Source organism: Priapulus caudatus, unplaced genomic scaffold (genome assembly GCF_000485595.1).
Source record: "Priapulus caudatus unplaced genomic scaffold, Priapulus_caudatus-5.0.1 Scaffold346, whole genome shotgun sequence".
Taxonomy (NCBI): Eukaryota; Metazoa; Priapulida; class Priapulimorpha; order Priapulimorphida; family Priapulidae; genus Priapulus; species Priapulus caudatus.
Genome location: NW_014577407.1, coordinates 99,140 through 115,526, shown reverse-complemented (window position 1 = coordinate 115,526; position 16,387 = coordinate 99,140). Strand labels below are relative to the sequence as shown.

General features: G+C 40.9%; 1 protein-coding gene across 4 annotated transcripts in view; it reads right to left on the bottom strand.

The window, feature by feature from the left end:
• The window catches only part of LOC106809345 (centrosomal protein of 295 kDa-like), a 94,855-nt gene that overhangs the window by 12,252 nt on the left and 66,216 nt on the right, over positions 1 to 16,387 (bottom strand). For 2 of the 4 annotated variants that reach the window (XM_014812406.1, XM_014812407.1), the window contains 2 exons: positions 15,310 to 15,459; positions 14,817 to 14,940 (listed from right to left, as the gene is read on the bottom strand). The exons of 1 other annotated variant lie outside the window; for it this stretch is intronic. In XM_014812406.1, coding sequence (XP_014667892.1) covers positions 14,817 to 14,940; positions 15,310 to 15,459 — 274 coding nt within the window. Of the gene's footprint in view, positions 1 to 8,848; positions 9,060 to 14,816; positions 14,941 to 15,309; positions 15,460 to 16,387 lie in introns of those variants that run through there. One more of the 4 variants, XM_014812409.1, reaches the window with a different exon arrangement.

The following is a 16,387-nucleotide window of genomic DNA, read 5'->3' as shown; positions in this document are numbered from 1 at the left end:
TGTGGAGAGTCTTGTTGCATACATATGAGGTTCGTGATGGATATCCTCATCTTTAGGTCCAGTAATTGTCGTTTTCCATCTATGGGGTACATGTATCCTTGGGGTTTTTGTATGCTGTGCGCAATTCTTCCCAGCCTTATTAGAGGGAAATAATGTTATCGGCACCTCGCCACATTTCACGGTTGAAATAGTTAAACCCACTCCATTTTTGGTACGTCCTATGTATTTGCAAACATAACCGCTTCATGGACAAATTTGATGCGCAATCAGGAGCAGGTTCGGCGCTAAGAATACACAGTTGAGAAAGGTGATTTCTGTCGCAGACTGGTTGTTGCATATGCATCTCACTGGTTCAATGGTTACTGCCGCCTGCTGTTGCATGCCATGCTGTCCTAGTAATGACATGGTGAGGGCACACCAAAGTCGCTTTAGTTTCATCACTCATTGTCACTCTGCACAAAAAATCTTGCATGATAACAAGATAATGTTATCGTAGATTACATATCAACAGACGAATCTTTGTAGTTTAACCACCAGCATTGCCTTGTGCAAGAGATATAATATGCTAGTTTGTGGCAGAAATATGCAAGTTACGAGTGCAGACGGTCAGCAAGATGTCAATATTCATGAATCAATATATATGCGAGGAGAAAATTATGGAGACACAACTAATACTATAACATGAGACGGGCAACTCCGGTAAGCCCTTAGCACTGTAAGGACTGTTCACATGTTAAAGAATTCAAAGGTAGAACTGGCAGTGAGTTTGCAGCGAGAATGTCTGCAGCGTATTTCGTTTTCAGTTTCGATGTCTTTGGCGTAAGCTTGGTGTTTTTCGGTGGGCAGTCATCAGTTTACAGGCAGCAGTGAAGGCTGCAACAGTGTGGCTCAGCGTAATGAGTAATACACTGCATACTGCGTTGGAAGCAAGACGAAGAAAGGTGTATATTACGTGTATACTGGTATTCCAATCAATAATAAGGAAGAATTAATATAGACTGACTACTGCCATTAGAAGCAATCAAATTAAGAGTTATTAGTGAATTACTGCACTTAAACAGTAAGACTGAAGTTAATACTAGGCTAGACCTGCATTCACAACAAGCGTGTAAGAGAAAGAACCAAGACCGAACACTCTGGCGTCTTATACCACAAAAGGAGAGATAGCAACATCGCTGGACTATGTAGGAGAATGTTTAGCAACACGGCATTGCCAAAACTATATATGCTAATATGTTGTTGTGCCGTACGGCAACTTGTTCGTCGACTTGTCTGGTTCTACTTGCTTATGACTTTTGGCAATCTTCATTGACATTTTGCTTTATAAACAGTTCTCATTCAATAGAATTTACTTTACTCTCTGTTTTGGCAACTTAATTGCTTCGCCGTTGCAAGACAATGTGTTGCCGTTATAACACGTAAAAACTCCATCCCTTACTAAGCAGGGACGTATACATACGCCCCTGCTCGATCCGTCTACAATTGTTCTTACAGGAACACAGGATAGTGTGTCACTATTTTCAGTTATTACGAAGATGCTAATGGTAAATACGATGGTCTCCATTCTTCTAAGTAACAAGGTACCATACATATGCGCGCCTTAAGCACAGCAACTGACTTTGCCATGATACAGCTTTCCTTTGACCTTTCACAGCAATGCCGTTATATATTACACATTTCACATGAGAACGCGGTTCTGCGCCTGCACTCGTCATTGTATTATGAGCGATCACTCGTTGCACGGTGAACGTGACAACTACAAAAGTAAAGGTGCAGTATCGATAATGACGAACTAACAACCGCTACGATCAACGAGCTGTTAGGGCCTCTACACACGCTGGCACTGTGCGATATGCTGCCACTATATCCTTACTTGGACGCATATGTTTTGCAGTAGGTCAGGCACTCGTTCACAAGCTTACGAGTGGCGTCGCAATAATATAGCAATTTCTTTCATTGCAGTTTACTTGCATCTGAATCTCATATATCGATGTAACTACATGGAAACTCAATAATAACAAGAAAATATTATATTAATATAGAAACTTTACAAGCTGTTTAGATTATATAAATTGTATTATATATTGTCATCTGAGCTAAGCGATAGCTGTCCCTGATTTTTAAACGTGAAATGGTTTCGATTAAACAATTGTAAATTTGTCACACAAGCAGAATATAACACACAACCACGCATTACCATTTTATGCCCAAAAAAAAAACACTCAGCGACAAGCAGATCGAGGTATGTTTTTGGGTGGTGTTGTAGCCACCAGTGCCAGTACGACGCTGCGCAAGTTTATTCATTTTTTTCTAATCGCACGCATTGATGCACAAAGGTAAAAAACTTGTACGTAAAGCTGATAATGGCCTTGCACAGCGACTAGTTTTTTTTATAAGACAATCACTGGCATTCACTGACTGTCCTATAGTTAATAACTGCGATAGCGCTTAGCCTATCACTGACCACGGTCAGTAAATTGAGTTACGTCACGGCGACGACTGCCCCATCTTGCCCACAATGCAACCCCAAATACTGAAAATCTGCTAGTGTGAACCATAACATTCAATTGTGGTTAATAGACGAAAGAGTTTATTTTATAATTGCATATATTGCGATGCAAACAACTTGATACAACACACGGACAGAATTGATATGTTTTTTATAGATAGATATATTACAGCGACTGAGAAAGAGACAACAGATATGAGTTTATAATAGGGCGCTTCTCTTGCATGGTGGAGCGTCATGTGTACGTGAAAGATTCTAGTTGAGGGAGCGTTCATTGAACATCTGAATGGACCTTACACTATTGGTGACCAATCTGTGATCTACATTGGCTAATGACTGTGACAACGAGGAAGTGGGAAGTCTAATGTCAGCATATCGGAGCGATATCACGATGTTTAAAATCCGTCGGACCGGAAATAGTCTCGTTCCCTAGTGAGTTCAGTCTGTCCTCTATCATCACTATAACTACAAATTTATTTTTTTATTTTTTATTTTGCCACTTTTCAGTTTCATGTTGTACAGATAATTTCCGTAGTAGTAAAAGGGAGAGCAAATAATAATATTATAGAATGAATAGGCTTAAGGGTGAAGCCCGTGTGCGTAGTGAGTCAAGCTAGTAATAGCTTTCGAGGTTGACCACTTACGAGAGTGTGGGGCAGTGGGCGGTCCTTCCTCCCCTAGCCTTCCCACCTCCTCCCCCTACCTCCACCTCCCTCCTTATAGTACCCTACCGTATTAAGTATTTCATATATTCGCTAAATTAATACATTGTATACACTGCAACTACTTACATTCTTCCATTAGAGGATAACATAGACGAACAATGTCAGATACAGTCTGCATTTACATGACATCACACAGAGATGGCATTTCACAAATCCCTCCTTGTAGACGGAACAATGTCACGATAAATTATTACATGCATTTACAATTCACCATAGAGATTAAAATCTTTATTATAACATATACATGACCACAAACAGGATAGTATGATTCCCATATACTTTACATAATTTGTCTCTTATCTTTAGTAATACTCTGACCTCTGTAGCGAACTTGGTTTAATATGCGGCGTCTCTTTGATGCTGAGATGAAAGCACATTGCTTCTTTCTCCATTGTCTAGGTTCTTCCACCTGTTTGGCATTACCTCATCTGCTACACATCCGTGTCATGCGAAAAGCACTGGTCCGATCTTTAAATAAACATACCTCATTTCATTCGGCAAAAGCCCGCTCACCGTGTTGTGTGAGCTGATCTGGGATGGTATAATCTCAGAGTTTGACAAAGACACGCGGTTTTCAGTACCTGATATGTGTGTATTGCCTCAATGGACACGAATCACACAATTTGAACATTGTCCACAGTGGCACCACGATCACCTTCACACGAACTGGGCGTTGTTAACGCTTGGCGATTGAAACGCTAGCCTGACACAAGTAGAGCCAAATACTCCACTAGTCCATACAGATATTCATCTCTTGCTATTTATCCGGTGTTTGTCCGTGCGTAACTTCGCTCCTCAAAGATACACACGTTTTCAGGCCGTTAGCCAGTTTCTTATTGGGGGGGGGTTCGTTTTTCAATGTGGCACAATTTGTTCGGCAGGGGCGTGGCTACATTATTTGTACAGGGGGGTCTAAACTAACCATAGTGGCTGAACAGCGAGCACATGGGGGGGTCTGGAGAGCCTGTCCCCCCGAATTTTTTTTAATTGACACCCCCTTCAGATATGCCGTTTTCTGCAGTGACGAACAGGTGCGGCGTCCGGACTCCTTGACCCCACTGTACACGGCCCCTGCTCGGGCGCGATTGCGGACAGCTGCGAGGAGAGCAAGCGACCCGAGCGGGGGAGGTGGTTGGGAGGGGGGTGCTTTCACTGTTCACCTCCCGACACGATGGAGATTTTGCCATTATTACACTAAATGGAGCAATCCTGAGGTGAAATTCTTGCAAAATTAAAAAAAAAATTTTTTGCTTGCCTTGGGGCTCGCGCGGGGGGGAGCGTTTATTCCTCGCGGTTCGTCTCGAACCCCGAACCCCCCCCCCGGGCTCACGGGCCTGGTAGTATGTCTTGCCACCTTCGCCTGGTACACGTAACTGTGGGAGGACTTCCCTGGCTGTTCCCTTTGTCTGTTGCTCGCTCCGCACATTCGTCTGCCCACAATCGCCCATATGCTGTTCGTCGGTTATCTCCAACAGACTTTCTGATGCCAAGCTTGGCACACCTCACATCAATTCCATGGTCGCGCCTAATTTGACGCAAGAATGACGTATAGTCATTACGAGGGTCAATCTCGACAAACACATTGATACTTGTCGAGGGTGTCGTGGTCTTTTGCTTGAAGATATGTAGAGTTGCCTGAACAAAAGCCGCCATATTTTGAAGCAAGACACCCGGATGCTAGCAGGGGCAGTAACTCTTAACGAACGCAGGGGGAATAACTCGGCTGAGCGGAAATCGTGACTCAACCGGAGCATTAACATATGCGATCATGATGCACCTTACGGACCTTACGTTGTACATTCGGTTCTACTGCACTCTCGATCGATTTATTTAAACCAATTCGTGTTGAATTTCATGGAATAATTTCGGATGCAAGAGATACGTAGGGCATTGCACACACTAAAAAAAATACACACCGCCCAGTCATACACCGCACACCGGCCTCACACACACCGCTACCGTGCAGTCCCACACCGGGTACCGCCTACTTCACACCGCCCCACCGTGTGCCTGTCCTCCCCCTCCACTACCATAGGTAATAAAAAGTCTGAGGGAAAAGTACAATTAAACTAAATATAGGAAATAAGAAAGAAACAAAATATATACATACATACATATATGGAACGTACAGTATATCTAGAACAAAAAATACAATTGATGTAATAAGTAACAAGAACAAGAAAGCAATTATAATATAATATATAACTAATTTCTAATGGCCCTAAATAACATACACTAATTTAATTGAACATTTCTGGTTGTCTACGTACAAAAAATATATATACATATATACATATATATGGAACAGTAGAACAAGAAATACAATTGAGGTAATAAGTAACAAGAACAAGAAAGCATTTATAATATAATATATAACTAATTTCTAATGGTCCTAAATAACATACACTAATTTAATTGAACATTTCTGGCTGTCAACGTAAAAAAAAAAAAATACATATATACATATATATCACTGATCTCTACTCGGCACACTTCGACACATCGCAAATAGCAATCCATCATTTTTATACCATTACTGACCTGCGGGCCACACAGTGCTACACCAGTCTACCATAGCAGCAGCGTGCGAGATTGGCACTCGCCCGCTCGCCAATGTCGAGTGAAAATAATATCGGGCGAGTGAAAGCTAAAGCTGACTTGCCCATGTTGGCGAGTAAAAATAATTGTCTAAAACTTAAATCAAATGTTGGTTCCTTACGTTATATCCAAACATTGATGAAATACAGTTGTAGCGATTGTGAAGGGTGACTATCCCACGACAGCCTCACTTTATATTATCAAAGGTCGCCGAAGAAAGCAGCCCGCGAGAACGTGCAGCGCCAGCACGGCGTGGATGTGTATACGTGCCTGGGGCGGCATATTGATTGATGTACGGGGAGGGGGGGGGAGTGCAGGATTAAAAGTCACGTTGGCCTTGGTGTAACAAGTCATAAAATCAGGCGTAATGTGGCGTTTCATGATGGGCAAAGCAGCCCGAGAAATAATCAGTAAATTAAATGAAAATGAAAACAGAACTTCTCAGGCCGGAGATCGTGACCTATGAATTTTTTGAGAAAAGCTGGATCAATGAATTACATGTGTAGTTAAATCAAATGGTAGGTTTTTGTGTTTTTTCACTATTGTCTTGACCCAAGCATTTTTGTTGTCTAAAACTTTGGCCGAGTAACAGATCGTTGGCGAGTTAACATTCTACTTCTACTTCCTACGCTATATGGCCCACACATCAACATACTCGATATTTATGCCAACCGGTGCAGGCCATAGTTGAGACTAATAAATAATTTTCCCTTCCTGATTTTCTAAAGAAGAAGACAAAAGCAAAAAAGCAAATTGTTACTTAAAAAACGCCCTGATGTCGTTTTAGGCAGATAATCTAGAGACTATAAAGGAACATAGATTTTCGGCTGTCACCACTTCAGTGGTAAGGTTCCACAATCTGTAACTAGACTGAAAGAAGGAGCCTTTCCCTGTACAACACTCTGCAGCGATGGGATTTTGAAAAGAAAGTGCTCTGAACTGTTCCTGGTGGCTTAACGAGTAGTGATCAACGCCCTGGTAAATTAACTTTTGACTCACTCCTTTTTAAGCTCTAACACTCGAAGCCATCAAACTACTGTTAAACCATCACCAACCTTGTTTGCTCATCTGTTTGCGTTCGCAGCAGATTGTTACGGTATCACACACATTGGCCAGCTGTACCAGAATAACGCCATACTCATAGTTTGTGTGTCACCTTCGCCGCATAGCTTATTGCGACCAACTTTCAACATCCTTGGCTGTAGCTCAGTGGCTGCTCCCTATCCCTGTAATGCGCTGTGTTTCTGTCTAAATCGTAAGCAAATACCACGTTGTACGATACACATTGCTTGAAGCTGCAATCTAAATTAAATCCTATGAAACCTCTCTAACCTCGTCGACACGCTCATAAACAGGAATAATCACCGGTGACACTGTGAAGTTAATAAAACATATGTCGACAATTCGATTAATTTTAAAAGCGTAATTATGCGAACACAACAATTCTGTAGTGTGCATCACGTTTCCCAACTGACCTAATTCACATTATGGAGATGCATAGACCACAAATTGTTGAGGAATTTCAGTCATAAAAGTCATACCAGCCCTCCAAATACCCAAGACATTGTTAATCTCATGTAAACTTTTGCAAAACAATCATACCAATTCATTAATAGTTCATTCGGTTGTGAAGAATAATATCCCAATACACTAAAACGTTAATTTCTTACTCAGCCGGCGGCTGCTGCCATCTTGAAACCGTACCAGCTGACGTTTTCGCCCTCCTGTCCCAGGAGCTTTCTCAAAGCAAACTGATGTTAATCAGTTTATCGACCGCACCTAGCATTGTGTAGTGGAAAACACAACATCCACCACCACTCCTAAAAGACAGAAACAACTGGCACAACATTCACGGACTGCGTCTATATAGATACTCGTGTGGCTATGTGGCTGAAAGAAGCTTAATGGAAGAAACCGGCCGAAAATTTAAAACGCCGCCTAAAACAACACACCAAAAGGACGTAGACACCCGTAGCCACACCCAATCGTCACAAAAGGCCAACGAAAACAGTCGGCTACCGAAAATCACCAAATCCGCGATCACTTCGAAGTCATGCGTAGGAAGGACACCACACCATCGATTGGGAGGCAATTCCGCAAGATCCATCCCGATCGCGAGCCTAACCAGAAATCAGGCGTGGATCAAGAGGAGGCCATCTGGATCCGCAAACCCCACCAACATCAAACCGGCGAACGAGGGGGATAGCACGCTTATTCCACGTGTGGACTAAGTATTCGACCACCACAACCTCTGGTGGTCAAACTGAAATTACATCAGTTTGCTTTGAGAAAAGCTTCCCTGACAGGAGGCGAACGTCAGCGTACGTTCAAACCAGCACGGTTAGTGACAAATTAAGCTTTGTTATTTACATTATAAATTATTAAAAAATAAACCATGACAGGAACTGTGTAAGTAAACAAGTTAAATAAACAAAATTAACTAATCACGCGCATTAGTAAGGCGAATGCACAATTATAAGGTACCAGTAACAGCTATTTTTATGCAAAGTAAAAATAGACAAACCTACATATCCCAAGTAACTGTAACCCAGAATATTATTACTTAATTATTAGTATGCTCTTAAATGTTAACCGCCCTAGTGCACATCGAGATAAATATCCAGTGGCGGATCTAGAGGGTGATTGGTGTGTGTGTGTGTGGGGGGGGGGGGTTACACCCACACAGTACAGCCCACACAGGTAGCCATGACTGACTGTCTTTGCCTAGTGTTCACCCACATCCTTCTGGACTAGGTGCCTATTGTTGGTACGATTCACTTGTTGTCCAGATCCCAGCCTGGTAGGAGACTCGTTTGGAGTTCTGCAGTAGGTGTTATGTTTGATGCTCACACATAGTCAAGCACGCCTAGTCAACGCAGATATCTTTTAGCATAACTGGTTTTAATTACTTCCATACCATGCGTGCATACCACGCGACCTGGGTCCTGGGTAGGCAGATTGTTTTCCAACATCTTGTTCTTTTGGCAGAACAACTCCCTCCGTGCATCATTGATAGATTCAATACCACTTGTTTTGCCATAGAGGATTACTGTAAAGCACTCCAGAAGCTTGAACTCTTGGGCATCCATGGTCATTGGAGCATGCAGACGGGCCGCCATGTAGTTGAGGTGAGGTGAGGTGAGTCCTGGGTGACCTCTGGGTAGGAATTCCAGTATTCCTATTCCGATTTCTTTCCCTTCCATAGAATGCTGAAGTTGTGTCACAGCCTGTATAACAGTGGAACACAGGAAGTGCTTTAGACTTGTTTTTGCCCAGGTGATGGCATATAGAATTTATATAAAGATATGCATAGTTGTCGCGAGTGCCAAAAGCAACCCAAATGTCTGCAGCTGGATATTTTGTGATCAGATCACGGAATTTGCCAAGGAGGATGACAACCACATCCATATCCACAGTTCGAACCAAACAAATGATAGGGCCATGCTCCATGGCATCTTGCAGACGAATCAGGTTTTCTCGTATCTGCTTCTTTATGGTTGAATGATGGCATTTGGTGGTTGATGTCTGAGTCAATGGATGAAACCTTGCAGAAAGGAAAGTGAAGAGTTTCTGCTTATTCACGGACTCATGTAGAAATTGGAACCACTTCCTTGGGATCTTATTCTGGCTAGCCATCTTTCCTCGAATGCTATCCCTCTTTTCTCTCGTTGATTCTTTGATGCTACTTGTGATATAAGTATCCCAGACTAAATGGGGAACAAAGACACCACTGGCATATTCATCAAATATGGTGACATTGGTGGTAGGCAGAAAGTGCACCACAGCAGCACCACCAAGTACTTCAAGTAACATCCAGTAACTTCCAGTATCATCAAAGGTAATAGGATGATTAGACTGTGTCTACTCGCGTTACTGCTTCAGCAGAACTGACTTCTTTCCCAGTCGTATTTTCCCTCTGTCAGAGAATGATGGAGGTTTTGGGTGGTTTCCATGCTTAACAAAGGCATTCATACCCACTCTCTATGTTGCAGGACTATATACAATCGGGAGAAGAGTGACTCATCAGCCGTCAGCATCGAGATCTGCCCATCCTGCTTGGTGCTTTGTCTTTGCATTGTCTTTGGTGGTGGACATCTGAAGAGAGGCAGGGAGTTTTTCTCGACGGGTTCGGGGAGGGATCATGTTCGGTCAATAAAGACTGAATTAATTATACTGAGTCAATAATTATTTGTAGATATTGTATTGATCCCTTCCCAATTCTTTTATAATGTGCACTGTGTTGACAACAAATTCACTGATGACATTTCTTGTATTTAGCGTCACAAGTTCAGGAGTGTCATCTACAAATGGATTGCCGATCCTATGGTCTGCACCAGTCAAAGTGCTTGCTCTATAAATATTTTCCTGTTAAGCACACGTTCTTCATGGTGGTGCTGTCTGTTCACTTCTTCTGTAATGTACTCTAGCTCAAACTCCTGGAGAACACGTGCTTGTTCAGGTCCAGCACTTGTTCATCCACTTCCTGAATGCTAATGGATTCTCAGTGAGTCCCACTGCACTGCCTGAACCTTTCACCAAGCCAATGAGCCTGGTCAAGTGGCATGCTTGGAATCTCTTTGTAATCTTGGAAACAACCTACTGACCATGTTTTACAAATTCCTCCTGAATGGATTTGGGTAGACTTTCCATGTCACAAATATGAATAGGAATCTATCTGACATAGTTTTGGTGATAAAGGGCAAAGAACCATGGGACCAGAGCCTTCAGTGATTCCACATGAAGAGGACATCCTGTTCTCTGTGGGCCCGGTCAAAATCAAACCCAGAAGTTCCATATTGAGTATGGTATACCAGTACTGGAGTGGTGGACTCTTGGCAATCATAGCTTGTTTCCAAGCCTCGTTGGTCTTTTGATCATGTGGTCCTTCTTTCACAATCTCCAAGAAGTCACGCTGCTGCAGCTTGGCCAAAGTCAGAACACTGACTTGGTGGTCATCTTGTGTTCTGGTGAGGTGGGTTGATCGAAGGAATGAGTCTGATGTGCCAGAGGATGCGATGCCTGCCCGGGTTAGTGCAGTTGTCCAGCCAGAAGCCTCCAAGTAGTCTCCATGTGTTCCACATTGCCATCTCAATAGGGGGACCGCCAAACATGACCACATATTTGTCGTCACCCTGAGCTTGAGGCCAGTTCCAGTTTTTACAATAATTCATATTTACATTTCATATCGTGATAAGAGCTCACCAATATTGATGCAAATACTTATCTCTTGATATTCTAAATGATATAATTGCATTCTTCACACCAGAAAATGTATGTTTAGACACCAAGTTTGCCATCCTAAGTGGCCTTGAAGCTGGGATATTGGCAGTTATGAGTTTTTACATAGTGGCCATCTTTGAATCGAATATGGCCACCTCCCTCTACATTGGTGAAGTGGCTTCTATCACAAATTTATACCCAAGGCAATGTATAGTACATGGGAAAAGTTTGGTGCTCTCCTCCGGAATGGCACCATCCTGCTCGAATCTGGACCTAAGCCACATGACTAATATAGGCAGCTGTGAGTTTGATAGATGATCTCTCCTGAACCACATAGCGAAAATACGAGCACATAAATACATTAACAGTCATTGTCCTGACTAACACCTGGAAAATAATTACTAACTAAAGGGACTAAAACATTAATATTGACCGATCTTGCCATTCCCAATGGAGCTATGCACGTAACTCTACAGCTACAATTCCTAACAGGTGACATAAGGCCTCTCACCTTGTGAAGACCAGGTGGCACCAAATTTCGAGCCAGCAGAAAGCTTTCTTCCTCTTAATTCTAAACCAGCATTGCTGCCTAGTGCTGTCATCTGTTCGCTCCTACCCTCGTCTAGCTTTATCTTCTTGAGCAACTCAAGGACAGCACGAAAATGAAAACAACTCCACGTCATTATATTCAAAGAAAAGTTCATTTTCTAAATTCACCAGCACATACCAAAGAAATTTAAAGTGAGTGAATAACCTTTGCTCCTGCAAACCAAAATAATTATTCCGATCTCTTAACAGTTTTGCTACATGTCTTGGCTCCATTGCCATCAGCAGTAAAAATGCTGCAATGAGAGCTCCCATCCAAACAATGTCTGTTGTACGTGTGATTAATTCCTCACCTGAACAGACAGATATTGTATGTCAATCAAAGCGTCTGCTAGTTTCATAGACTTGGACCAGTGTAGGTGTCACCATGTCATTGTTTTCGCACAACACAATAGATTCTGATTACATGCTAACAGGCAGTTTAGAAATGCCCAGTGAAGCTACGTCAGTCATCTAGTTGTCGTGAGTTAGACAGAGTGGACATCAACATAGCAGCTTAGTGCATTGCAGCGAAATCTGCACCATACGCGCAAGTTACAATGACGTAGACAATTGGATACATGAATCTTGCATAAGTGGCACCCCATGTAGGCCATGGACGACCAGTGATTATTGTTCACTTTCGGTCGACACTTCATGGAACCAAGTTTAAATCTGTGAGTAAGATAAATATATTATCCTGATAAGAAATCACCAATGTTAACCCAAAATTTTTTGCAGATTAATTTGTAATAGGCTCATGAAACATAGAATTTTAACCCCTTTTCCAGAACAGTCAAATTCTGCCAATAGGTGGCTCTATGCGAACCATCAACCAATCACAGTACTCTACTTCACCAAAATGGCAGCCCCGACAGGAAGCTCACCAGACAAGTGAATAAGCTCACAAATAATAATCTTCAATGTCTACTGTACCAAACTCTGAGATCAACACTGTGGATAGCAGTAGAAAAAGCCTCATATTTGCAATTAACTAAAGAGGAAGGGAGAAAATTCCAGAACGGAATGACAGAAACAGACGCTAAAGGGATCCTCTGAAGATGGCACGTGTGGAAAGAAATTATCAATCTCAGATTATCGAGTGCTATGATCAGGCTTTAGCAAGCATGATGGAAGACCAATCTTCACCTGACCATGAAGAATTTTATGAAAGGTTATAAGTTTGGCATGGATAAAGCAGACACAAAGAGGGCAATCAAGTTGAGCAAAAACAACTTCAGAACAATAACAAAAGTAAAAGTAAAGGGTTATTAATAGCGGGTAATGCGAGGAATTTTACATTTTCCAGTATTGAAAGCCATACCCCACGTTGCTGCCCACTTCTCAGCATAGACAAGGACACTCTGGATGGCTAATTGATCACCCTTATTGGATAGTGCAGTATATAACTGTGTCGTGAGCAACAAGGTGAATAGAAGTGGAAGATTCAGTTTCGGACAACAAATAATTTATAAAGCAGGAGAACAACAATAAACCAAGCACAGAACCTTGGATTATAACTGCATGATGTGACAGCAGTCACATCTTAATAATTTAACAGCCAAATTATTAAACATGTTAGTGCACTGATATATAATAGAGGCATACTTATTGTTCTAGCTGCCCTGCCCCATATCTCCAAGATGCAAACTACCCTTACAGGAATGGGAAAAAATTCGTCTAAATTAGACAAATATATAATGTATCACAGTTAATTTAATAACATGCATAACTTTGCATTTTAGATAACCATATCTGAGTTCAAAATGCAGTGGTAGTGGTATCTTGTGTTGAAAATGCAATGTTTAAGCAAATATTCTGTGAACAACTTCTATAATTATGTAACTATTTACTTTGCGTGCAGCAACCATAAGTACATGCACGTACAAACAAGCTACAGCGCTGCCTTAAGTATCGTGTCAGTGGCAACAATCTATCTATAAACACTTGACCAAGCACGCATAAATTGGAATGCAGATGAGCACCAACAAGTAAATTTCCGATCTGGGTCATCTATACCAAACTTGGCATTGCAGAGATTACAATTAGTCAGTTGAAGCAAAATTATTACTAGAAACCAATTTCCTTTATTTCTCCAACACAAAATATTACATTATAAGATTTATATTATTACTATCAACTTGCTTTTACCATCAGCAAGAAAAAATATAAATGCAGACAACCTTGCCAAATATAAGGTGAATCATGGAAACTGGATGACATAAAAGCTCTATTAAACTTTGCAATCGTTCTACACTAACTCTGGATAGTCCCCTCTCAGACCTATATTATAAGGTTTGCTTTTCATAGACAGTGATTTAAGACGAGCCTTGCAAGCCTAAGCTTTCAAAAATGGTGAAATAAATTTGATTCCGAATTGTTTTATTCATCAATTTGCATAATTTAAAAATTACTGCGTATGCAAACATAAGTTATTGAGTCAAAGTAACAAATATGACAAGGCTTCTTTTCCTAGTAGGGGTTTTCAGCGTTTGTTTTGTTCCGTACATGACAGATACGACATATGACATATGCTTGATGTCATTTAAGTGATTTTTTTGACATTAATATTAGTTGATGTGCTACTTGATGTTACTTCTTATCAGTTTTCATTGCCTTTGCTACATCGTAACGAACATTTCCAGCCGATAACCTGTCCTAGGCCATAAAATATTGTTTTGTTATTCTTTTCATATTTCATTATAAAAAGGAGAATTTCCTCTTAGGCCTATGTAATTCGTAAGCCATTCGCCTTACATGTCTGCGCAGGCCGTGGTGCAACATAGGCATATATGCCTGTACTATACGCCTATGTGTATACTAGGGAAAATCCACGCAGGATGCACGACCCACCAAACGGACGAGCGAAAAAGAATATACCACGTTCACATATATATTTGCAATAGGTCACACATCTGCATAGAGAAATTATTTTTGGCTCAAGCAATTCCAACCAACTAACCAAAAAACTACAATGCTATTCTACCTAGCTAGAGCATTATAAACCAGATTGTCAATTATTTTTTATCTTGCTTTAGTTTACTTACAGCTTAACTCCAGAAAATACATACTTTTACTATTGAGAATGATGGAAAAAAACAAAAAACATTGATGGTCCCTGCCAGCGATGATTTACTAATATTTTCATAACCTTCATTGAAATAAAGCAGCATCCTTACGGCAAACAGTCAATGGTTTTCCCATTTACATTCCCAATGAGATGGGGCAACAAGTGGGTACTAGTTCTTCCATCTACGGCCCTTGAATTGTATTCAGCTGGCGAGCAAGGAGTTTCAGCTGATTCTGAAATACACACACAATATGATATTTTCAAAACAATTTTGTTGGTATTCGTTTAAGGTCGTAAAATAATGTTTCTCTAACAACAAATACTGAAATTAATATTTTACAATTACAGCTAGTGAAATACACACGTATTACAACATGTAAATTAAATAAACAATTATAAATGAGGAAAATGTTTGATATGCCTGACACCACACAGATTAGAAGCATATGAAACTGTACGTATCATCCTTATGGACTACAATGTTGCTATTTTAGTTTTGAAAATCAAATTTACTCAATTTACATACATTAAGTGATGATAATGAACAGGAATAATAATAAATTCATCACAAACATATTGTAGACGATGACAAGGTTCTCTACCTGTGGCAAACTGTGGATCACTGATATTTGAATTATGGCCCTTAAAGTGAGCATTGCGTTTGAATGGAGAAATGGGGTGATGGCCCGCTTGTTCAACCCATGCTATACGTTGCTTGTTAACGTTGCAAATCATCTTATTCAGGGCATCACCTATAAAAACAACATAATTAATATAATTCACTAGCCATTAATTACAAACATCCAGTTTCTACTTGGATTTTCCAGATATAGAACACAGAAAGATAGCCAACTCCACCGCAACGCCACCCGTTGGTCAAAATAGGTTCAGCCGCGCAGATTCTCACGCACTCGGGCATGCTTTACTTCCGGTTGCATATCCACCAGCTGATTGTATACACATGGTGCGATTGTTTACGTTCTAATATCGGTGCATTTACCATCTATTATTGAATTAGGTCGCAAGATTTGAGAAAGTAGAGATAAAGAGTACGATATAGCCTTGTTCGCAGTATATATTAACTTATATTAATTATGTTTCTAAATATATATAGTACGTATTGATGATACGGGGTCCATACCTATGTGTCCCAGTACCCATGCAGGTACCTATGTGTCCCAGTACCCAGGTACCTATGTACCTGTGTCCCCCCGGTACCTATATGTTCCTCCATATTAAAAGGGGGTACTATTTAAAGTCATGAGAGAATGAAATTGCTTGCTTGGCTTGCGTGATACAATGTATAAGATCACGTTTATGTACATGTATCACTGACCTGAGCCCACCCTGATTATCATCGGCCACGCTTTCTTATACGCTTATACTATAGATATATACAACACATATATATATGTTGTATATATCTATGCTTATACCATGCGAATTTCGCATGGTGTGTCCCCCACTTAATGCAAAAATTGTGAACTGATCTGACAGTTTTTTATTTGAAAATTAACTAAAAAAACATTTTTATTTTGTGTTTGCTGACGTAACAGCCTAGGACTAATCCTAAAATCCTTTGTTTCGTGTACTGGGAAACATAGGTACTGGGACACATAGGTACCGGGACACATAGGTACCTGGGTACTGGGACACATAGGTACCGGGACACATAGGTAG